The sequence below is a fragment of the Haplochromis burtoni genome, unplaced genomic scaffold, assembly GCF_018398535.1.
Source record: "Haplochromis burtoni strain Fernald_Lab_line unplaced genomic scaffold, NCSU_Asbu1 Contig_12, whole genome shotgun sequence".
Classification (NCBI taxonomy): Eukaryota; Metazoa; Chordata; class Actinopteri; order Cichliformes; family Cichlidae; genus Haplochromis; species Haplochromis burtoni.
In genome coordinates, this window is record NW_024582373.1 from 3,613,365 (window position 1) to 3,639,116 (window position 25,752).

At 41.5% G+C, this 25,752-nt stretch overlaps 1 protein-coding gene across 10 annotated transcripts in view; it reads right to left on the reverse strand.

The window, feature by feature from the left end:
• adgrb3 (adhesion G protein-coupled receptor B3) overlaps positions 1–25,752 on the reverse strand; it is a 122,894-nt gene that overhangs the window by 9,507 nt on the left and 87,635 nt on the right. For 6 of the 10 annotated variants that reach the window (XM_042215515.1, XM_042215541.1, XM_042215534.1 and 3 more), the window contains 14 exons: positions 19,021–19,147; positions 17,931–18,034; positions 17,689–17,791; positions 9,055–9,205; positions 7,447–7,516; positions 6,973–7,039; positions 5,574–5,677; positions 5,145–5,243; positions 4,737–4,908; positions 4,386–4,481; positions 3,587–3,626; positions 1,385–2,061; positions 1,219–1,254; positions 307–411 (listed from right to left, as the gene is read on the reverse strand). In XM_042215515.1, coding sequence (XP_042071449.1) covers positions 307–411; positions 1,219–1,254; positions 1,385–2,061; positions 3,587–3,626; positions 4,386–4,481; positions 4,737–4,908; positions 5,145–5,243; positions 5,574–5,677; positions 6,973–7,039; positions 7,447–7,516; positions 9,055–9,205; positions 17,689–17,791; positions 17,931–18,034; positions 19,021–19,147 — 1,951 coding nt within the window. The remainder of the gene's footprint in view (positions 1–306; positions 412–1,218; positions 1,255–1,384; positions 2,062–3,586; positions 3,627–4,385; positions 4,482–4,736; positions 4,909–5,144; positions 5,244–5,573; positions 5,678–6,972; positions 7,040–7,446; positions 7,517–9,054; positions 9,206–17,688; positions 17,792–17,930; positions 18,035–19,020; positions 19,148–25,752) is intronic. The other 4 variants (XM_005915489.3, XM_042215521.1, XM_042215538.1 and 1 more) reach the window with 3 other exon arrangements.

A 25,752-nucleotide genomic window follows, 5' to 3' on the forward strand; every position in this document is an offset into this window, starting at 1 on the left:
CATGGCCTTGCATTGGAATGGATGCACTCTACTGCGACAAGAAAACCAAAGGTCCTTTTTCCCCTGGCCTCGTGGAAAAAATGCTTCAATGCTTTTAAGGGTCGGCCCCCGTCACTCAGCCTTCGCCAGCTGCTGGCAGGCCCGCTGCTTTACTGGACGGTTCACTTCTGCATGTACTTTAGCTACATAACCACTCATTTGCACAATCACACACTATGTGTCCTGCACCGGGTATCTAAATAGAGTATTTGGATGTTGCTCTGTTTCACTGGCTGACCGCCACCCCCCTGGTTTCCTGTTACTCACCATGCTGCCCATATTTGGTATGTCTCGAAATCGGTCCAGGGTTTGAAATTTCTGATTCAGTTCCTGGAACAGCTCCATGTGTCTTTTCCTGGTGTGCATGACTTTCTGCAATAGCAAGGGTTTTTCTTTTGGTATTGACAGCCAATAATGGAAATGCATCTTCCTCCCCACCCCCTCCAGCTCTGCTCAATTTGTTAGTGTCATGGTAGTTTACTTATAGGCCAGGTTTGAAACAAATCTACCTGTCACTGCATATACACAAGTGACTGCCAAAATAAAGGAAACAGCACTGTAATTAAAGTTAGGGTTAGAGGACACTGAAACGCTGAATAACCTACACTCTTAGTTTTGTTGGTGTCAAGGAAACCCTCGTAATCAAACCTTGGCACTAATTTTCCATTTAAGCCCAAGCTAAAAGAAAAAACACCCCAAGCCAAATTAGATGCCATGTTTCCTTGATTTTGACAGAGTTTACAATATATATGCAGCAAAGCCTGATTTAACATTGCAAAGGAAATGCTATAACCTGCCAAAGGGGGTTTGACTATGTGTTTGCAAGCCAATAAAATCACTGCTGAAACCAGTGGTAAAAATCAGATGTGAAATGTGCAAATGACTTTAAAAGCATACATTTTGGAAATCAACATATAGCTAATGGATGTAGGAGATGGAGGAGGACAAAATGTAGATGAGAACTGTTGCCCTGTTTGTCAGTTGACAGCCTTGCTTTTACCTTAACTACACAGCGTGCCAATAAATCTCACTGAGTCAAGGCTGTGTAACTCCAATAAGCTTAAGAGGCACAACAAGAACTAGTAAATCAAATGACAAACACAACTGCAAAAATGGCCTTTCTCTGCATAAAAAGCTAGATGCATGTACCAAGGAAGGAAACATTATGGTTTTACATACCTCAAAGTCCAGATCGGAGTAACGTGACTTTCTTCTCTGTAAACAGAAAATCGGAAAGTATTATGAAGCAGCCATGGGCCCCAATACAGATGTTTGGAGTATTTTAACATAAAAGTGTTAAAGTGCAACTGAATCCTCTGTGCTTCATCCACATGAGCATATGTACCTCCAGAGAGCTCATAGATATTGTTGACCCTGTCTCACTCCTAGAAAGCCCCGTGGATTCCTCCATTTCAGCGAGGAAGTTCTTAACAGCCGTGCGAGGTTCAAAGGGCAGGTTTTGCATCTGCTCTGGAGCGCTCGGATACTGCTGCTCCAGGTTCACATTCATGTGGTCCATGCCTGACGGGTTGATATTGAAGTCAGGGCTCATCTTGTAATGCATTAGCCTCTCGTGTGGCAGCGTATCCATAGTGATGTTCATCTTGGTGTCGTCTTTCAGGAGGGTGGGCACGTTACCCGACCCCGACACGGCTGCGGAGGCACGGGGCATGACTATGTAGTCTGTCTCCATCATCTGACTCTGCATGGGATGGCCCTCCTTGTCGTGGACGCCCATGTCTTGGTCGCTCTGGCGCAGGGCGTCGTCGGTGCAAAGGTAAACGGTGCGGCGAATGTCGGCGGTGGTGTCCACCATGCACTGCTCTTTCAGCTCGCCCATTCCCATCGGCATGTGCAGAGCGGAAGGCTGCTGGATAATCACTTTGGAGATGATGTTGCCAGGCAGTGTGGAGTAGTTGAGGCCCTCGGGGGCCTTCTCGTCCTCCTCATCATTGAGGGAAATGCGGGAGAGGGTGCCTGTTATGGTGGCGGCGCGACAAGAGCCCATGTCTTTGTGGAGTGCTGCGGGGCAGGGTGATACAAGGATTAGTTGGAATTTCTCAGTAATGGGTGTCAGACTCTGTTTTATATTTTTCAGCATGTGACTGAAAGAACAAGGGGATTCAAATCAGTGCGAAAGAACTCTCGGCGGAATATGCAGTACAGAGGGAATAAAGTACGGGATAAATAACTGTGAATATGCACCGAGTGTGACATCACGCCCAAATACAAAGGGACACAACAGTAGACACTGCTGTCTCTCGAGGATATTACTGTAAATGGGCTCATATAGTTTCATCCATCCCTGAAATTCCCTCCGCCATTCAGAGTACAGCATTTCACATCCTAATCCAAACTTAGTAATTGCTGGTGAACTTGTCCTGTGAAAAATATTCTACCAAGGAGCAGATATCTATTCCAAAATACCCTCTGGTTATAGGAAACACTGAATCCTCCCCTGTGTGTATTTTAATCTTTGCCTAGGAATTATATTATCTGCTCACAAAAGGCCTGCAAGGACATTACAAGAATAGCAAACAAGCGCAATACTCCCCTCTCTGTTCGAGGCTAATTTAATGCTCAGTGTGGACATGGGGAAAACAGTGTGGTATTCGCTCTGAAGAAGTCCTTTGATCTAAGTTTACCCTGTGTTCTGTAGTGTGACGCTGCAGAATATTACTTCTGCTGCTGACAATAACCCAAGCTTGTAAACAACCAGCTTTAACACCGTGAGCCCGCAGAGTGGTCTGTTAAGTGCATTTCTCTCAGACTGCAGCTCCACTTCGGTCCATATCAGGTCATAATTTATAAATGACACCTGTCTTTTCTTCCTTTTTGTATCAGGTATGCCCACTTTAGCTTTAGACGAGCACAGAATGAAGTAGGGCAGGCCAGAAGAGCCAGGGAGCCCCTTTTTGTTACTTAACAAGTGCCGTTTCAGAGAGCTCTGAATAATGGCCAGCTTGGTTGCTCCCTCCACATTTAGGATGTGGAAGGGAGTGGGAAAAGGAGAGGTTTCAAGCCTGTGCAGGTTTCTAACGCGAGATAACTTGCACAGTCTCTTTTATTCTCCTCAGTTTTATTAAATCATAAAACTACTGTGGCCCAAAAATACAAAAGAGCGCGACAGAGGAATCAGAAAACATTGTATCTCCCCAGTGAGATAACTTAGAAAGAAAATCCTCCCACAATTAGACACGAAGGACCTACGTACCTATCCTTAGATGGTATCACGACGTTAATGAAAAGACATAATTGCAAATGGAACTGCCGAAAGATGAGGAAAGCTGCCGCTATTTCAATTTACTGCAGTTATCTATTACAGTGACGCTGGAAATTACAGTGAAAACTCCAACAGCTCTCTTTATACTGTTTTGTTCTCAGATTAAAGTCAGTGTTTTTGTAACTGTGAAAAAACTCCTGTGGGGATTGTTGGTTGTTATATAACCTGAGCTATTTTTTACTGTCTAACCTCATTGTTTTTTTGTTTTTTTTCAACATGCAAGCCAAGAGGAATCTAGTTAATCAGAGAGTGTGTGTTCTTTACCTGATCGGCAGGCGATGTCCACATCCTTCTCAAAGTCCGTCTGTAAGTGAAGGACAGTGAAATGCTCAATATTTCTAAAAATAAAAAGCATATTTTAAAAAAGAAACCAGCTACAAAAGTGAGATCAATGCTATTCTATTGTTATGATACATGAAAAGAATCCCAATAATATTTCAGCAAAATGTGTGTGGCTGAAAAAAAAAAAATTGGCTGCAGCAGCTGGGGAGCATTTTGTGCTTGCTGCTAATGATCGCATTGAACGAGAGGGCCTGACACCATTCTGCTATTGTGAAAACTGTTTCACTCTGGATGGTATTACAATACTAATGGCAGATCATTGCTTCAATGTGCCGGTGGCATCGTCATGCTAGATGAAGAGACTGGCGTCCCAGTCAAAGGTCATAGAGGGAACAGTCCTCTATTACCCAGTGAGAGGAAATGAGAGGGATGGACGGCAAATATGGCCAGTAAGTTCAATCAAATAGAAATAAAAGACTGAGCTCAGGGGCTAAGAAGACCAAAGGAAACTAATACCATTTATCAAGGGGCCAAGTGTCTTCACCGCGTATAATCTGAGCTTTATAAAAACACACCATGCAAAATTATTAACCTATAGAAAACAATGCCTCACGGTGTAGAGGTCATAGAAACCTAAAAAAAAATAGGATAGTAATAAAAGACAAATTAAGGTTAGTAGAGAACAAAGGGGTGTGCCCATGTATTATAAATAACCAGGGAACATTGCTCAAATTACAGAGGATCTAACGGCTGCAGATAACAGCGGGGTAACTGTGCCTACCATTATCTGAGCATGCCCATTAGGGAAAGTTCCTGTTGCATCACCGCTGATTGGATCTTGGCAGTTTCTGAGCCGACATCTAAAAGCATCCTGGACCTATGCACAAGAGGGAATAAGTGTTAGGGAATATGTTAACAATACAGCTTATTATGTCTGTGATATCCTTTAAACATTTCTTTTTAAATATGCAAAACCCTACAGGGAAAGAACTGTTGCTTTAGGCTGTTAGTGAGTTTAGGATTCGAAAGCAATTAATAGTTAATAGCATTTGCAGGAGCATAATCTGCTGACATACAGGCAGTTAAAAGAGATCACAGGTGAAGAGGGGGAGGAAATGAAATCATCCTCTACCTCTCTCCGTAGGATACAGTGCACCATCACAATGACAAAACCCTGCAGCGAGTCAAAGACAGCGAAGAGGATCTGAAAGAGGATGGAGCGCTTGTCCGTTATGGCAAGTACCGCAGACATCCAGGTCAAAGCCAGCAGAGGCAGCACGACACAGGAACTCCACAAGGACGCCCTGAGAGAAAAGAAGGAGCACCGTGTAGAAGAAATAAAGGCAGGCAAACTGGTGGTGATATATACAGTCTACAGTGCTGACTAAAATCTCAAATCTCAACCGTTTCAACACTGAAACGTAAATTTGCATTGCAGTGGGCAGCGAGATGATCAGAACTGCAGAGGTGGACATGCTGTACATACAGAGACTCCCCGCAGCACCGCCTTATTGATTCACAGACACTGACAGGCACTTACATTGCATTGCTAGCTGTAGTTGCTGATAAAGCAGTTGTTGATACAACGCCACATTTGGCACACTTGAGAGTTAATCCTGTATGCGGCTCACTCATCTGTCTGTGGGACACAGAGACAAGATCATGACAAACAACGCTGAGAGCCACTAACTCCACTTTAAAATCTCCCGCCGTCATATTATCTACAGCAGAAGCAGCCAATGTGTGGGCGTGTGTGTGTGGTTTTTTCATCTTGGACTGATTCTGCCAAAGAAATACGAAACCATGTCGCTCCCAAGAGAGATCTGACCTCTTTATGTTTATGCCTGTAATTTCCTTTCAATGGCAGAAAAAAGGAGGTCTAAATCTCCATATGTACAACAACTCAAAGCACACTGTATGTATATTTTTGCATGATTTTAAGAGAAGAAAAGAAAAAGCAGGTACTAACAAGGATGTGCTGTCATACCCTGCTCGGTGCTTCAGCTTCTTGTCCAGTATACCATCTCTGGACACTAGTTTGTTAAACACCAAAATGCCAATCACCATGTTGACCTGTCACGAGAAAGGAGAACAGGAATATTTGTTTTCAATAAATCATCCACAACGAGAGGATTTTAAGAGCAATGTTTTTAATTTCCCAGCATGACATTCTCCTTAAGTAGCCAATGGTTAGTGTCATTTTCCATCTGCATTAACTTTGACCTGTAGCTTCTATTATTTGCTCTTCTCTGTGACATTTCAGCCAATGGAAGAGACATGCCCCGCACACTCAGCCCCGGCACAACAGCCTTAAGAAAGGATCTGCCTGACAAGAAGCACTCGTCTCCTCAAAGGCACCTTCTCCTATTATTAGCAGAGAAGTGAGGGAGCTTTACACTCGCTGGCTGGACCATTGTTTAAAACAGTGCACTGTAGTCTATTTAAAATCCCCCATAACTGTGAGAAGAACTCATTAAGTATTTATGCAAATACATTCGGGGAAGTTTTTATCCAACAAGCTCTGTTACTGTGAGACATCTGACTATCGATATAGTGATAACAGCAGCACGGTGTGGCGTGCATTCTCACTGCAGATGGTTGTTTCTGCTTTTTTTTTTTGTTTTGTTTTTTTGCAGAGATTAGCTTGTGTTCCTCTGAGATTCGCTGCAAATAATAACCACGGAGCGGCGAGACTTCCGAGTCTTTGCGCTCAAACAAGAGGTTTAGTCACTTAAAAAATACATATATCTGAAATCGCTTCATTTCAAATCCCAGCAGAGAACAGGAATTTGACAGTGAACAATATTATTACACATTCCGAGTCGTCCGTCCATCTGACACAGACTTAGTGATTTGCATAATCACATTCTTTGTGTAATTTTCTCTGTACAGCTATGTAAATACAAAATGATTAAAATACCCCAGTATATTCGATTTTGGACAAATCTAATGCATAAATACTTAATAACCTCACAGCTTCATGGAGGGCCATTATGGTAAATGAAAGGGGGTTACTCGAGCACATTGCCTGATGGGACGCTCATTACTTTGACTTTGAAACCACAGTTGGTTCCTCAAGTCAAACATTTTCAAAGCATCATTTTTTGTGTCGGGTTTCAGCACAGCACAGTTGTACCATATTCACACCATACCACCGCTAGAATCGCGTGGCTCGTGTGAGTGCTGGTCTTTGAGTGCAACCAGAACAATTCACAAGCACTGCAAAGTCATGTTTATTGAAGAATTTGTTGCTGCTAGTGCTGGCTGTTTTTCCTTTAATGTACATTTCCTTTACATTACATTATACAGAAAAGCAAAAAAACCAACCCCAACAAAACAAAAACCAGACAGTGGTGGCTGAGACATACCAGAACAACAGCAGCTGCAGGTCCAACAAAGGCGTACAGGAGCCCGCCCTCCAAAGACAGCCAACAGCTGCAGGAAAAGCAGAGGAAAAAACACAGTTAACTCCCACTAAGGCATTAACATCCAAGTTAATGGTGCACACCAGCATACAGTTGTGTTTTCCACAATTGTCAGGGGAGAAGTGCCATATGTTGTAACTCCATATCCAAAGTTTCACGGGGTAATAAGATTCTAAAGAGATTTTAAGCAGTGTTTATGCATTTGGTATCCAGCAGGGATACAACTCACATAGAATTGGGGTCTTGCTGTGCTATTTTGAAATTTGATTGGCTTCTTGGGACTTTGTTTATGATACTATTTAGGATAACTAAGCCACTGCAGACGCGTGCAATCATTACCCTTAGATTTTACAGACGAACCTACGATGTGCCCACTGAATACTAAACACAGTTAGAAAGAGAGGAAAAAAAACTTACTATAAGGGTGTCCCATAGCCCTTTGTTTTGGTAAATCCCATCGAAACCGCAACAACTAAAGCTGGTAATCCTTCAAAGGAGAAAACAATCAATAGTTATTTGAGCAGTTCTAGTAGCTTGTTAGAGCTGAGAGCATAAACCCACTTCAAGGGAGAAGAAGTCAACTGTGCCTTCCAGTCATTAAGGAAAGTGCAACCCGATTGATTTCATTAGAAGCCACAGTATGAGACTATACAGACATCTGAGAGTATATGATCAAGTATGGGCAATTCAATTTATTTCTTTAAGTGGCAGAAAAGAACAGACTGTACGTGGCTTCGACAAAAGGGCAGCAGTGCATCATGTCCAGAAATTTCATCACTGTACTGTACAACACGTCTCCACCTTCCACACCTTTTACAAGAAGGGATTTGGCTGTACGTCTCCTCATTATAGATTGGTGTAATTGATTCGGTTCTTGCTACTATGTACTTGGAATATTAACACTATCCCTCTCCAAGCAGCGCAAGCAGGTGCTATTGATGTAATCAGTTTCCTGGAGGCACGAGCCGAAGACCCCGTTGCCATCCAGTGCTTCTCTGCAGTGCCGGAGAGGTATAGAGTGCTGGGTGTTCGCAAGCATGTCGTAAATCACAGTGCAGGCAACAATCTGGTGGAGACACTGCGCTTCAAACAGGTGAATTAAGAGACCACAGGCACTCTGTGCTGCTTGTCTCTTTTAGATCAGTGTTTTGTTTGAATAAGGTCGTAATCTGTAGAGGATTAAAGAATTATGTTCTTGTTGTGGCATGAGTAAACGAATAGAGTAATCTGTACTGCAATGCAACATCACTGTGGGACGACACAATCTCATTTATTTGTCAAAATGTATATTAGTACTTTTTTAGAAATCTGTGTGATTGCAGAACAGGCTTTATCCATTTTTTTTGCAAGCCATGGCACTGCAATGACTAAGAGAGCCTTGTTTGTTGCTAGGTAACAAGAAGAATGAGTGTGGGCTCTTTCATAATCAAATTGATTTTTTTTTTTTTAGGAGAGATTTTTGTAAGAAAAGGCTGTTTGGACAGGGATTGATACTGGCAGTTATCAAATGAAGGGAAATCTTGTAGGTTTTGATGCCGCGTGTATTTATTGATATTTGTATGGTGCTTATGATTAAAATCGGTAAAGAAAGATGATACATATGCTGTACTAGTTGCATTCAGTGCATTTTGCCTCTGCAAACATTTCCTTCTTCTAAACTGTACATCAGAGGGTTTCAGATGAAATGTATTCTGCTGCAGTGTGAATGCCTGGCGCAGACCCTCTTTATCAGACATAAGGTCATTGTAACCTGCAATTGAAGAGCCGCACCAGTCTGTCCTTCCCCCCCACACTGCTCATGACTGGTCCATTTACCCAGCCCTTAGAGAGCTTGACTGGAAAAAGCATCACAACAAAAGCGCCTGACAGGATGAGGATCTAGCAGCCCCACGGAGAGGATGAATAGGAAAAGACGGTGCAGTTACTTGGAAAGACACCGCGGCCAGAGATATTGTGAGAAAATGGCAGCTGCTGGGATGATGGGAGATAATGGAGAGGTTTAGAGAAACATGCTGCTTTACTTACCCCAACCCAGACACAGAAAGCGCTTACGGATGAGCCTGGTCCGAACCTTTCCTGTCACTGCCATGTAGGACTGCCAGGCCTCTGTTAGGACCCAGCAGAACGACGCCAGGAAGAAGAAGTGCAGGAAGGCTGTTGTCATGATGCAGACGCTCTATTGGATGGAGAACAAAACATGTCAGACAGAGGCAGAGCTTCATATTGAAAAGAAATGCAGTTTACTAACAGCTAATAAATATAGATTCCTTTGAAGCAACAGGCTTCCTAAGGAGATGCATCAATTCTATTGATAATCCCTCATTTCCTTGAATCATTCCGGCCATACGAACAACACAGACCATCCATTAGTATCCTGTGCAGCTCAGGGAAAGTCTGCCTTGCACCAACAGAGTCAGCGATAGTAGTTTAGATCAAAGCCAGTCTAGCCAACACAAAAAAACACAGCGTAGCATTCCTCCACACTAAACCTCATTAGTATGCAGACGATCCAACCTGGAGCCATGTGAACCAAGGTCAACTGTTTTACACAGACAGAAGGGGCAACAAACCCACAACACTGCTTAAACGTTAGAGAACGCATGTGTCGGAGGCAGCACATTGGATTGATGCCACTTTTCATCTTCATTAGTTTGTCCATCTTTGTCCCACGCTCCAAATGGGATCGTTTAGAAGAGGATTAGAAATGAAGAAGTATCCTTGAGAATCTTGTCATTACATGCTGACATTTGTGAGCGAGAAGAGATTAAGCTTTTTTTCTTTTTGCTCAGATTGTTTGCACTGTGAAGATTTGGTAAACTGAGTAATACTGTACAAAGACGCAAGTGCATCATCTCGTCCAGGGGAGTGTACACCATGCTGTGAGATCTCCCATACACTTTTTCATCCCCACTGTGAAAGGCGCACTAAATCCATCTATCCCCTGTAGTGCTCGCGGGGTTTATGCGAGACAATAATCCTGCATTACCTTATTCCCGGGAAGTGGGAAATTCTGTTAAACTACACCCACGAGGGATATTAATTACATAAATGTGCATTCATGCGGAAAATTCATGTAGGATGCATTCAGGTGCAGTATGTATTTGTCATTTTCTTAGATACTTAAATGCTTTTGGATATTTTTTTAATTCACCAGTCACTGTGGATTAAGGAAGTTAAAGGAATTTCATTACTGGTTGCAAAGAAGAGCTGCTGGTAAAATAATGCTTTGCTAATGTAGCAAAATAAACCAAAGCACCGAAGTAGAATATTAGTCAGTTTTGGCAGGTTCCAACTGTTAAATAATCAGCAGTGTGTTCATTTACACATTTCATTAAGTGCAAAAATGTCAGCCTAAATGTACCTGCAAGTGTGACAATCATTTCTGGAAACTTTTGCTTTTTCCACAGAGTCTAACTGGAAACAAAGCAACCCAACCGCAACTTTAAAAGCTTTAAAATCCGTAAACACGTATAGTATTTATGTTACTATAAATGGTGAAGGAAAACTATTTTGTTTTTGTGAGGTTTAGGTGGATTCAATACACTTGTGGCTAATGCTGCAGACGGTAGTATCGAAGCAACAGGGGAAAAAAAAGAAAGAAGAAAGAAACCCACAACAATCAAAACACATGACACTCCCATGACGCATTGCCACCTGCTCGTGTGGTAATTACAGGTGCCGTTTTAGAAATCACAAACATGCTGCGCTATAAATCTTTGATAAACTGAGATTAAGAAAAGGCATGTATGTGGGAGTCTGCCCACTTTCGACAAATTCTGACCTTTCAATATGGATTTTTTAAATTTAGTAACCTATATCCACATGTTAGCATGCACTATGATTGTTACTGGCAGTGATCATTACTGGATGGAGTACGTGACCAAAAAAACCTCCAGCAATTTCACATCCTGAGTTTGTGAAGGAGACAAAAGGGAAATGGGAAACCATACAGTAGCTAGACAGCTTGTAGACTTGCACCCAAAGCTAATTCTAGCGTTGCTGTTGCTCATGTGCTGTCCAAGGTGCTGAAAATAGAGCCTGCCTTGTTTCCTGGAAACGGGTCATATGCAACCACTATGCTTCATGGTTCACTTGGATGCCTGTGCCGTCCAGCCTCATTAGTCCTCCAAAATGAAAGCTGTGCATTTGAAGAGAGAGGAAGCCACACTATGAGGATATTACGATGGCATCGGTTGAAGGAAGGCAGCTATACAGAAACGAGGCTGAAACCCAGAGTTCACGTTGCCCTTTAAAAAGGCAAATGCTCTGAGATGCTGAGTACACTGTGTCGGTATCCATGGAAACAGAGGAACCGAGGAAGGGACCAACATTAAAACATCGCAGAGCTAATAGACGCTGAGGTAAGGGTAGGTGGTGATGGGGTATGCTTCAAGCCTGTTCAGCAGTGACAGTTTAAGATGAGGACAGGACATTTGAAGAATTAATGTGTCCTGCCTAAACTCTGACTAAAAGGTCTCTGACACTTCTACCTTCAAAGCCACAAAGTAAAAAAGAGCAGTGACATATTATTCATACATAACTTTCTATTATGTTATTACTTGTTCACACTACTGTTGCTGATGAAATTGTTTTCAGGGTCCAATTAATATTCAATATTTGGTTATTTCCATTATTTATAGGTTCATTAACTGGTTTTATGAGAATACTCAAAGTCATACACTGTCAGGTTAAAACTCTAAATTTTAATGAAACCTGAAGAAATAGATTACTCACTGTGTTTTCACAGCAGAGACCTACAACATTATTTAAAATGCTGTAGAACAATCTGAACTGGACTATATAACATTGCTTTTATCTTCCCAACTGTGCTGAATCACTGTAGGAGGAGGAGGCTGGTGGTTATTTTGACTGAAGCACCCTCCTTCTGAATCAAGCAGCAAGCGCCCCAGTGCGTTACACAGTGGGTGCTTGGGTGGAGGACGTTAAAAAACTCCAAACAACAAAAGTGGTAGTGGCAAAGAATTGTTGAACCGCAGAGGAACGCTGAAAAAAATGTATTGACTTTGCCACTACAGCCAGAAAATGGCTACTTCTACTTCCTGGTCTGTGGATGTGCCTCACATGAACCTGAAGTGAACTCATCCCGATAACAATTCTACTTCTGCCTACTTTATCTCAATATATAACACTCCCAAGGCTCTAAACAGTACATCCAGTTATTCTCTCCAACATAATCAGAGGATTCCTGCCAAGTATGTAGGAATGAGCAGCATGTTGATTTAGTCACTTTCTACTCTGTGTGACATCAATTTAGTTAAAGTGAAACCTTGAACTGGATTGAAGAGGATGAACCAAATCCCACTTCCGTGCACCTCATCCTAAGGAGATGAAGCCTGTAGTGTGCTGAAACTATGTGCTATTGTGTGTTGCAGTTATTGTATGTCGAATATTTGGTGCACGGACCCTTGATTATGTTTAATAAACGATGACTAAGTGCATATATTATGCATGTTTTAATGGTAGTAAATGGCAAAAAAGCTTCATTCTTCCAATTCCATTATTTTTAACTACTCTGTCAAAATAATGCTGCACATCTCAGGGATCTATCTGTTTATCCTGTCTACTTCAAACTTGACGTGCGCTGCTGAGGATCCGAGTAAGTGCAGTGTTGAATTTAAGGTCATTTGGATGAGGAATAATGTGAGTTTGAATGGTTGTCTGCCTCTATGAGTTGGTCCTGTGATGGTGACTTATCTGAAATGTACTCTGCCTCTCGCCCTATGATGGCTGAGTTAGGCTTCTGCCCCCTGTGACCCTGATAAGGATAAATGGAAGAGAATGGATGGATGAGGGGTGGTCTCATTTCATGGTTTCCTTCATGTTGCTGCACAGAAAGAGTAAAAGTATGGTGATAATGTGTGCCTGTCACCATTCTTGACCTCACTGTCACGCTCCTGTTAGCGTCAGTGTTGGCGTCAGTTCACACAACACAAAGAAAGATTCTAAACAAAGTGCTGCTTTCTCAGCGATGCTGTTTATGATGAGGTGCTGACAACGTGAAATCAGCCCCCGAGAAGCCACAACAGTATCCTCAGAGTGCCTTTAGATCAGCGGCAAAGACTACCGACTGTCATCGGCTTTGAATCTCCTGGTTACTGTTGCTATGCAGCACTGATGATGTCACACTGACTTTTATGATCTGTATTCAGGATCATGTAATGTTGCCTGGTAACAGCGGCGACTTAGGCTTTGTATTAACAGGGGACAGTCATTGTGGCAATTTCCAGTCCTGAACCCTAAACATATGTTTCCGTCTCAGGTGAAGGAGCACAAGCCTACAAGTGATTTTCACAGGAATCCGGTCACATGAAGCTACAGACTGACACCTGACACTTGTCGCTGCGTGACGGGCCACAAATCAGAGATTGTGGCTTGTGAGGCCTTGTGAGGCCTTCATCATCAAATGCTGAAGATGAATCATCAACATTCAATGCTTTCATGCATGCAGACTCACATAAGTGCATTGGTAACATTAACTAATGCTTGATAAACACCTTAAAGGAAGCATCAAGGTAGATGACCATCTTTAACTGTATTCCTTTTAAGTGGTGTCAACATTTCTCAAAGGGCTGTACACGCATTAAGAGACAAGCGATAATATGGCAAAAAGCAAATGTGGATTGCAATAAAACTCAGCAAATTGAAGACATGAAAGGAAATAATTGCTATTGATGTAAAGTGACCATGAACCAAGTTACAGTAACTTCAACTCTGAGGTAAGTAACAATCAATGGGTGCAAAGAATAAGTTGAATGGCACACTGCAAGGTGAGCAATATACAAAAGCAGGGTGACATAAGGACTGTGAGCCTTAAATGGCTACTAATGACCAGTGGGTGATGAGTGAATCACTTCATGGAGGGTTGACTTTAACCGTAAATCACATAGCACTAATTCAGTGTGGAGTCCAACTAAGTTGCTGCTGTTGCTAAGCAGCATCAATAAAGGACTATAACCACCATTAAAAAAACAAAAAATCTCTGTCTGGCTCTTCATCATGACAACCATCTTTACAATCCACCTGAAACTTTCAGAGGACATGCAATGGCCATTTCATATCAAAATCTGTCACCTATCCGATATCTATATGTAAGGAAAACCTCCCTAACTCTGCTGAAATGCCTCTGACTTTCCTGTGACAGTGGGAACAGGCAGTAGGAGTTTAGAAAAAAAATCCCCTCTCAAAGCAAACATCAAATAAGCCAGGCAAGCATCTGCAATGCTGTCGCAGATCAAAGTGTATAAACACTGTAATGTCACAAAGGGAGTGACTGCCAGCAATTCACTTGTGATAACTTGTAACATCAGGAGGTTTAAAATGAAGATAAAGCTAAAAACTGGTTCTCATTTTAGAAGACTTATGACACCTTGACCCCATCTGCCTTATGTATTTCATAGTAAGAGCATTTTAGTGGAACGGCCTCTCTAGGTCCAAGACTCTCTAATTGCATCTTCCCAGGCAAAGCCAACAGCTCCTACTTATCTTTGTTTGTCTTTCTATAAACCAGGATCAACAGAAACAGAGGACAAAGGAAAAGCATACACAGGCAAAGGTGATTCACTGTCTTCCTGCTCCCAGAGGACACCTCCATAGCAAAAAGATGATTTCTATTAGATGATGAGCAACTCGGAATCCACAAACAGTGGAGCCAATTATGTGCACTTCTTACAGGAGATGGAGGAAAAACAAGTGAGGCTGTGTCAGGCAGCATGGCAATTAAACCCACACAGGGACTGTTTTCTCCTCTTGGTGGCCTATCACTCAAACACCGGCTTCTACAGAGTGTCTGATCAAACAGATGAGCATTTTCTCAAATATTGTTACAACAGAGTGTTCAATACAGAGCAAAGGGACACTAGTAATAATTGCATTGTTTGGGAAGTTTTATCTACAGCGCAGCTGCACTTGAATAAATACATTTTACTAATCTTGACGACAGTACTCGGCTAGCTGAGTTTTGAGGTGCCCAATTAAATCTAGTTTTGGTTCTCGAGGCCATGGTAAATAAGCACATTTGTGCTTTTTGTGTGCTTGCTCTAGAAGTAAAGATAATTTAACCTTGGATTTTTTTCCTGATTCTCTTGCTCATGAAGACCAGACAAAAACAATGACGGCAATAACTTAATTAGTTTTTTGTTTATGCACAGAAGCCACAACAGCAGTTTGATAATAGTGTGCTTGGCTCAAAATTCTAAATCTGCTAATGTAAGAATGAGGCAAAATCTGCAAGTAATGAATCTTTGGGTGGTTTTTCTAGTCACTTACTGAAAGCAGAATCTATAGTTTAGCTCAGCAGCCACTTGCTTCTGCTTTATACAAAAACACCTGTTTACTAATGGAGAAAACAGATCATAAAAACTGAACCAGACAAAACGATAAGTTTAAAGCTGCTGAAAATTTCAGTGAAACTAAGAGGAATTTCAAAGCCAGGTTACAATTCTGTGGGTTCAATTACACCAACAACCTTGATCCAGATTTGTGTAGCTTCAAAGTTCAGTATTAATAACAGTGTTGGTCCGTTCCAAACAAATCTGTCAGCACTGCTTATTTTGATCCCCGTGAGTCTGACAAGGTAGCTTGTTGAGTCAGTCTAACAGATGCTGAAATTACATCTTCAGTATGTCAGTGGATTTTCGGGGGGGAAAAACACCTAATCTCTTTACAGATTTCATAGACAGACATCCTATTAGAGGCGAGCCGAGTGAGTATTCCATGTTAAGTGGTGGTCCTTACAATCAAGACAGGAGATGGCTGAAGCCCTGATTAAATCTGACAGGGCTTCAAATCAGCTCAGCTTTAAAAAATGCCCTGAAGCTTTGTGGATTCGGCGTCTTGGCTACTACAGTGTGCCAGAGATGCGAGGGCCAGCAGGGACACAGATGAACTTGTTATGTGCGGATGCTGTTTTTGTTATTTTACGAGACTGTTTGTAATGAACCAGCTCGGGTTCGCGTCACGATGCTAAAAACTAGCACATTTTTGTCCATAATTTATCTTGTTGATTCTTATTAGATTAGTTTCCTTATTCATTTGTTGTCCATGTTTCCATTTTCGATGAACTCGGGAAAATTAACAAGCAGTATTTTGATTTATGAGTAGTAAGAACCACTAGTTGGCCCATCTGGTCCTAAAGTACTAGAAGGTAAGAGTGGCAAGTCAGTACTCGTGTTATACAGCACCAGCAATACTTCTAATGACAAAAGACCCCCTAACTCTTTTGACACATTTCTTTCATTTTTACAAGCATTTTAAAGGGATTTTTGTCTGTGATTTAGATTCTAAAATCTTTGACTGCTGCGATATGAGAATATCCAGATGTGCCTTATTAATGAGCTGAAAAAACAAAACAAACAAACAAACAAACAAAAACAAAATGGAAGCGAATACGAGAAACACTGAGGAATAATGAGACGAGGGACAAAAAGCGATGTGTGTCTCGCAAAAGGTAAAGATATACCGAGAAAGTGGTTACACAATAAAATGCCTGTAATCAGACAATGTGTCACACTGTAGTGCTGCCAAATGACCGAGAAGGGCATCTGTGTGGGCAGCTTGTAAATCCTAACTACTTTTTTGCCAAACAGTCTTTTACATTAGCTACTTGTTCGCTGGCCAGTGACAAAGCAGGAGGAAGGAAACGACGCATTTTACTGGAAGCGCTTCTCCAGCAGCAGCTGGGTTTTCGAATCCTGCCGTGACTTGATCAGAAATTCAGCTCTTGTTGATATCTGAAGAAAAAAAAAAGATTTGCTATCTCTCCGCGATGCTTTTGAGTCACTGCAGCAATGCCAAATCCACATTCAGTCTTAGCAGGACAGAATGCTAATTTCCTGCGTTTGACCCATGCACCATGTGTGCTGGTGTGCAAAATGTCTGCCTTTCTGCTCTTACACTACTTGCTGCCAACCTATCTTGACTTTTTAAGGAACTCTATAATATATAGAAGGTCCCGACAGTCTTTTATGTTAATTCTTTTATTGCTTTGCACTTTTAACTGTGTCTGAATATCACTGTAGTTTCAGTGCCAACAGATTGGGGGTTGTCTCAAGTTTCACCAGAGTAATATGTATGGTTCTAAGCCAAGGCAGAGTAGGTCTGCATCTTAAGGAGGCATTAGACACACATTATTTTCCATTTGGAATGAATATAAAGGGCTTCTGTGAGACCTAAAAGAAAACGAGTAATTTACTTGAACACAGCAAAATGCTAACTACTAGATTCTTTAAAAAAGATATTCTTTAAAGAAATCTGGAGTTCAAAAGGTGCTATTTTGAAGATAAGAGTTGGCAGATGAAGAATGGGACTGATTATTGATTCAAATCTCTGCCTTAAAGATGAGCAAATTTGACTAACACTTCTCCAGCTGACTGGGAACAGGTGAATATGATGGAGCATTTGTAGCATATCTTTTCATCCTCAATACCTCATTACATTCTACATGATAATATGCACAGCTCTGCATAATTCTGCATGGTAAACTATTACCTGTTGAGCTCAAAGAAATGCCAGAATGAAAATTAAGAAGGCTGAGCTGTGTTAAAGCTGGTGTAGGTGAGCGTGGTGTCATTTGGATCTTTCTAACCCATGCACCTCCACACTTTGGAATCTGTGCCCAATAAATCCTTAAATTGCACTTACCACATTGTGGGTCTGTGTTTGCCCAACAAGGATCAATATGTTTGAGCAGACTATAGATAAGCAGAAGTTGAGCAGGATGATGGATCGCTCAGAGCGGATATATCTAAAAAAAACAAGGGAAGAGAATTAACCAGACTTTAAGTTTTACCAGAACTTTCACCAGATTATGAAACATCACATAACAACTGAGAATTATTATTATTGTTTGGTTGAAATGTATGCACTTAAAGCGTTGCAGTTACCTCCATAGCACTGCGTAGATCACTGCCAATGTGATCAAGGCGAGGCAAGACAAGCCACAGCCAACTATCAATGTCACAGATGGGACCCCTGAGTACTCCATGGTCTGTAGGGATGACAGAGCAAGACGAACCAGTCAGTGGGAGGCTGGATGTGGTTCATGCAGGACAGTAAATCTTTATTATTGGCCAGAGAGGGAAGCAATCAAAACAACCACCACCAACAATATGAATAATCCACAGTGCGACTTAATTTACATTGAGGTTTTAGTTGCATGTGTGGGCTTGAAGCTTGTTTAGATACTTGCATAAAACTTTCCAGGAGATCATGTTGCAGGAGAATAAACAGTGGAAGTAATTATAACCAATGTTTTTGTTTTATGCTGTGTTTTCTCAGTCACACTTGGAAGTCAAGGAGGCTGGCCAATCGCGGCCCAGCCACTGAGGCTTCCTTCACATACACTAATGTGGTTTCCCATATTATAAACCATATTCAGTAAATCAAAGCTAGACAAAATAAGCACTTTGCTGCAAGAAAAATGATGCTGTATGATTTAGGCCTGACAGAGAGGAAGGCCACAGTGTAAGTACTGCATGTTCTCAGATTTAATTACTTTATCTTTTCAGGAAATTACAGGCTCCTGCTTCCTTTACCCCAGTCTAATTGCAAAACACAATTGTGCTCAAAACACAATTTAAAGATCTCACCTGCAAGAATTTGTCAGCTTTTTTTGTGGACAGTAAAGAAAACAGCACCCAAAAAAGGTAAACTTTATCTTTATCTCTTCCCTAACATGATTGATGAGGAGACACTTAAAGACAAGCACCAGCACGCACACACCCTCCCCCTCTGCATGCCCATACACAATCTATCTATCTAAGTCTATGCCCAAACTAGAAAATACTCCCCCCCCACGATCCCCCCTTTACCACTGTATTACTATTTAACAGGATTAGCACACACGAAGATTCAATTTTCATTCTCACCAGCACACACACAGACACACACACATACACACACGAACAGGGAGCCTTTCTCCTTTACATGAGCTCATGAAACCCACATCGAATAGCAAATCAATAGCCTACTTACTATTTCTCTTGGTTGCTGAGCCAAAATGGCGAAGGTAGATACACGATCACATAAGCATTTTGTATGGGATGCATCTGTAAGCACCGTTTTACATCCTTTTGTGGACCAGGCTCCCCAAGAATCGTTCCTGCAAGGAGGAGGCAGAGGCAATTAGAGGTTTAATTCCAGCGGTGACACGACTTCACAGGACTTCTCGACATCGCTTCGGCGTTTTTATTTAATTATTACTAATATGACTCGAGAGCTGGAGAGATTGTTTCATAGAGAGAAAGAAGAAGAAAAAAAAGCGAACAGACTAATCGACACGGCTCTGGTGTGGCTACGAGCAGCATTTCAGCTGGAGCAGATAGAGAGGCAGAGACGGAGGAGGGGGAGGACGCACGGAGCTGTCCAAGCAGACCGGTGCTGATTGATTCGCTATACGCAGATAAATACCAACGAGTCGAGTGATACAGAAAACAGCGTTATTTCCTCTTCACGCACAAGTTAAAAGCCTTTATATTTACCTGTTTGCCTCTCTGCCTGCTTTATATTCTTCTAGAGATCTTTTCCAAACGACTATAATCCTCTTCCCCCCCCCCGGTTATCCTGTCCTTTTTTACCCCCCCACTTTCGGCTGATTTTTCCCCCCCTCAGCTGTTTTAATTAGCAGCTTTTGAATGCTTCCTTAGGGGGATTTTCACCCTGGAAACGGTGGACAGCATCAGATTGATACTCTGTTCCTCTCTGCTGGTGTGAGGGGGGGAGGCAGATGCAGTGAAAAAATAAACGCACGCCGTCGCAAGGTTTGCTTATTCGGCTTCGAGTCTAGTGATATGACGGGAATAAAGGATGCTTTTGGGTCATTCCTGAAAGTCATTTTACACGAAAGTTGTCGCTCCCCGGCGTGAAGCGCTCCCCTAAAAAAACACCGCAGAACTAATACCACCCCGCGGAGGCAGCGCAAATGGTTGCAGCCAGTCCCCACTTCACACCACTAGTAGGTGAAATGAAAGGAGCGTCTCTCTTCCATTTGTCATTCACCCCCGACTCATTTTGTGCCTTCAGAAATACCATCCTTGCTGATTAAATATCACCGAGGCTTTATTCTGAACACAGCCTTTGCCGCAACACCCAACCTGACTTTTAGCTTCGTGCCGTCACTAGCAAACACCTGTTGTCCTGCAAGGCGCTCTGCTCACCCTACTACTAATTTTATAAAGCCAAGAAGAAGAAAAAAAAGGGAAAAAGATGCATACTAGTGATTCAAGACAATATAAGACGTACTGGCTTTTGATTTGTTTAAGCGGGCAGTGGCTGCTGTGCGAGCTAATCCTGCTTTGTCATTTGATCAATGTGGCAGAAATATTTATTATTCCTGGAAGAGACCATGGAGCCAGTTGCAAATTTCCAGCCAGGGCCAACCGACACTGTGGGTTGTTTGTGTGTGCACAGCAATGAAACGATAAACGGATATCCTCCCCCTTTTGCTTCTCTTCTTAACTGGGCTGTGACCATTCTGTGTACACAACTGATATGTGCTTTTCAGCAGACTGCATGCTAAAACAAAAAGCATAAACCAATTAAGACAAAAACCAAAAGAAAAAGAAAAAAAGAAAGAAAGGATAAAAGAGAAAAAAGCGAATGACCCACTCATTAAGCTAGCATCAGCAGTTCTTAAAAAAGTTTAGTTATAAATTTGAATCACAGTTTATAAATAAATTAAACTATACGTATTTATACATACAGCAAAACCTCTACGAATTGGTCATATTAGAAACATTAATTTCTTCAAAACTGATGCAAAATGAACGTTTGAAGCAAATAAACAACATGTCTACAAGTCATCAAAGTGGCCAAAGAAGCACCTGTGGGTGAAATATGGAGCAAGTTTAGCCCCGGAATAGGAGTCATGTGATAGCTGAGAAGGATTTTATGATACCGCACTGCTGATGATTGCAGAAGTAGTTCAATGTTGAAATTGCATGTTGGACTTTCCATCATGTACAGGTGTGTGGCTCTCCAGATGTTCCAGTTTCAACATTAAGATTAATGTTTGTTTAAGCAAGTGCAAATCTATTTACAGCTATTTGAACCCAGTGAGAAACTGTACGCAATATCACCACGTCTTTCTTTTTGCTTATTTGTCACACTTAAATGTTTAAGATCATCAAACAAATTTTAACATTACACAAAGGAAACTTAAGCAAGAACAAAATGCAGTTTTCAATGATAATTTTATTTATTAAGGGGGAAAAAATGCTATTCAAATCAAACTGGCCCTGTGCGGATATGATTACCTCCTAAATCTAATATCTAGTTGTGCCACCCTTGGCAGCAACAACTGCAATCAAGCATTTGATATTCAGATCATTATCATGCTCTATAATCCAAGTGTACTTGAGTTTCAGGGAACAAACTTGTGGCTGGGCATTCTCCTTCAGGATTTCTAGTAGAGAGCAGAATTCATCGATCCATCAATTACAACAAGTCATTCATGTCCTGACACAACAAAGCAGCCTCAGACCATCACATTACCATCACATACCACATTACCACCATCACCATACTTGACTGTTGTCTTTTCAATCCACAGATTATTTCTCCAGAAGTTTTGGGGATCGTCAGCAGTGGTTTTCTCCTTGGAGCTCTCCTGTGGATGCCACCTTTGCCCAGTCTCTTTTTTATTGTTGAATCATAAATGCTGACCTTAATTGAGGCAAGTGAGGCCTGCCGTTCTTTAGATGCTTTTCTGCGTTGTTTTGGACCTCGTGTATGAGTCATTGATGCACTCTTGGAGTGATTTTGATAGTCTGAACACTCCTCGGAAGCCTCAACACTGTTCCTAGTTCTCTCTTTTTGTGGAAAATGACTCTCACCATCGTTTGATGAAGTCTCAACGCCTTAGGAACCCTTCCAAGGTTGATGTGACTTTTTTTCTTATTTGTTCTTAAGTTCCTTTAGCTCATGGCATGATGTGTTGCTTTTTGAGATCTTTTAACCTACTTCACTTTGTCAGAGAGGTTCTAAAGTGACTTCTTGATTCAGAAGGTCTGGGTGTTGCTGCTTAAATTCAACTCAGCTTTCCAAAAATTGTGGTAAATTCCATTAAATTAATGATTTAACAAAGGGAGTGGGGTTGGGGAGATGTGGCAATTGTCTTTTTTAACAGTGCCAGGTAGGTTCAAATAGCTTTTTCCCCCTTAATACCGGTACATGAAATCATGATTTAAAAACTTTGTATTTACTCAGGTTATCTTTATCTAATATTACAAGATAAACATGTAAGTGTGACAAATATGCAAAACTAAGAAATCAGGAAAGGCAAACACTTCTTCACAACACTGTAGTCAGTACATCTTTGCACAGCTGCAAAGTAAAGGTTAGAAAAGAATCTTTTAACGTGACAAAACTGCTGTGCACATATTTTATAACAATAGTGCACACTTTTCAGCACTTTGTTGATGAGGTACCATAAGGTAACAAGTAGGGTGCTATTACATACTCAAACTGATTGTCACGATCCAATACAACCTACTTTCCAATGCAGGCTTTCTTTTGACGTGACAGATTGACACAATGTGTGATGCTTTGTAACTTTGGGATGAATCCATCTCTCCCCTGGTGAAAACTCAATCCTTGGCATGATCTGTTTCTAACTTTTGACTTGTTAGATGTTTGCTTATCCTCTGTGCCGGGGGGAAGCTGACAGGAGAACAATCCCTGCCTGGGGATTTATGTATGCCACGTTTGATGTGTTGCCTGACCTTATTGGGGCTCGGTGGCCCAAGAATATAAAACATCCCCAAGTGAAAGTGACATTTTTGACCACAGTAAGACTGATGACATGACATTCATCACACACCAACTGCTGACCACTTTATATCCACGCAGTGATCTATTGACAACTTTACATCAAAACTTACAGGACTTAAAATTTCTGACAGAACTTGATGGGGCTCCGGTTTTTACGCAGTTCGGTGTCAAGCCGCAAGATAAGTGACAGCAAGAGTTACAAAGAAAGCTCACAAAGTTTTAAGCACATTCAGTATTTAAACCTTTGAGTCTTGCTAAACCACAACTTAACTTTGAAAGACTGAGCCCCTCTACACATCCTGTTACTAAATGTACACCTTACCCACATGTTTAGACATTATACTTACAGCATAAGTCAAACAGTAAATCTGTATCATTATTTTTAAGCCAACATGGTGGCGCTGCTGTATACGCTACATGACCATAGCTGCAGTTGTTTAACCTCACTTGTCACACTGCACATAAGCAGGGCTAACCGTATGTTTCTCTAGGGATGCAAAAACCTTTAAATTCCTTGCATGCCCACATTAGATTAGGCAGACACCGAGATGGGAGCTTAAAGCGTGCCTTAGGCTATGCACTTAAGGCAATTTTATAAAGTCTTGAAAGACTGACACACAATGGCAGGCAGAGGAGGGAGGGGGCAATGCTGGGAAATGATTCCATCCATCTTGGATCTCTTGATGATGGGCAATTTATATCAGCCTGTGGGCCACATTGTGTGTGTTAACTGAGTGAAGAGAAAAGAAAAATGAGCGCATATTCTTGTGTATCAGGGAAATCTGATTAATCCCTAACATTCCCTGAGTGGGACAAGACCCTTCAAAACGAGGCAGACAAACAAGATAACGTGACATCTGTATTTATTAGTGAGGGTGTGACTAGCCCTACAGGTGCATACAAATGAAAGATGTATCGTGTATCTGTTTAATAAAATACACCAAGGAACAGGCATCACTACAGTTCATTAGGGTCACTGTAGTAACAGAGAGATTTTTTTTTCATTAGCAAACATTTTTATTTGTCAGTCTGGTTCTTCTGGGAGTCACAACCTGTCCAGGGTCTACCCCACCTTTTGTCATTTGCCTGCTAGGATAGGCTCCAGACATCCCTGTGGTCCTAAACTGGATACGTGGTTAAAAAAGTGCATGGATTGATGGAAAGCACTCAGTACAAAACAGCATGCATGAGTGACAGACAGAAAACTGATTAAGTCACAGACAGCATGAAGGTGGAGGGGTGGTGGTGCAAAGTGGTTTGAAGATGCAGCAACTCTGTGCAGCCTATGAGACCTCCCTACGAGATTTGCCAATTGGATGCCTAAAAGGGTATCATTTGAACTGAGATGAGCTGTTATCAGGTGATCTACCAGCATATCCGGCTGAGCTTGGCTTAATGGCCTGCCTGTTATCCTCAGTTTAGTTGACCTTTAGTGCATCCACTACTGTCTGCACTGTACTGCACTGCATCTACTGTCCAATGTTTGGTATTAAATACCAATATTTAAACTTTATGTGACTGGTACATTTAAATTGTGTTGCGAACTGTAAGTTCAGACAGCCATACCGTAATTGAAAGTACACAAGTTTTCTTTGGTCATCTATACGAATATAAAAATACATCTGTTATCTAAGTTAAATAATAATGGAGTCAGATAGAATTCCTGCATGCATAAAGTATCAGAGAATTATCGCCTGCAAGGGGCTGGTGCATTAGTATTGCATGCCATACTTCACTGTGTGTACATGTGCATTACCCCAACCTCTGGCCCATGCACAAATGCAAAAATACCTTTTACTGTGAACTAATTCATAGTTAAGAGTCGTTATCAGTCCACTATGAGCCCTTGCTTGACTAAAGCTTACAATTAGAATTATTAAACATCACTCATACTGTCACTTCTCGCCTGGTGCCATCCTTTTGATTTCAGCCACCAGACATAAAGGCGCTTTCACCATTATTGTCTCTACATCTGCACTGTCAACAGTTTCCGCTCAAAAGCAGCCCTCGGAAATTGACATAAATCTTTCCACATGGGTCCCTGAGACTAAATCTGATGAAGTGCGAGTCTATGGAGCGAATGTGTCTCTTTGTGGTCCTATGCTGTGAAAAAGCTTGACAGCTGCTGATCACAGATATGAAAATGTCAAATAAGATTGACATCAAACAGGGGAAACCATTGGAGAGTTCTTCAAAACAACAACAACAAAGACAAAATACCCCCCCAAAAACCCCAAAACCTAAAATCAAATACCGCATTAGCTGAAAGATAAAGTGAGACGTGATGTTGAGTTTTACATGGCATTATGCTGCAGGTAGAGTTGACCGTGGACATGACTGAAGTGAACAGATACAGCATTATTCACATGAAACCAGGCACAACTAAAATGAAAGCAATGCTTATCAAATTTATTAGTAAATGTAAATTCTCTCTTAGCAGTAATGTTACTGTTTGACTTGTCACAGATTTAATGTTATATTCAAAAACTAGGTTAGGCGTGGTTGCATGAACTCCGTCCCAGCTTCCACCCAGCTCATGGAGTAAACGACTACCACTGAACCACACAGACAAACTTGTGGATGGCGGCATCTTCTTTGTTGCTGTAGTAGATACATTTTGATTCAACACTTAGACACACCGCCAAGAAGCTGCTGGTTTTTTTTTTTAATGTCCAAATGGAAAGCAAATGTTGCTGTTGCAGAGGTTTCTCTTGATTCATAGGATTTGGAGCAGTTGGAGAGTGTAGGGTGCAGCCTTTTTGGCTCAAATTCAGCTTCTCCAGATGTTTGTAGAACTCGAAGCAGTGACGGCTGCTTTCACACGTTAACATCTAAATGATTAAAAAGGTTTAATTTCTCAGGAAGTGGAGTGCTCCCGGTAAATTCTTGCTAAGAATTGTGCAGCACTTAGAAATGCCAGATAAAACTAACGAGGTG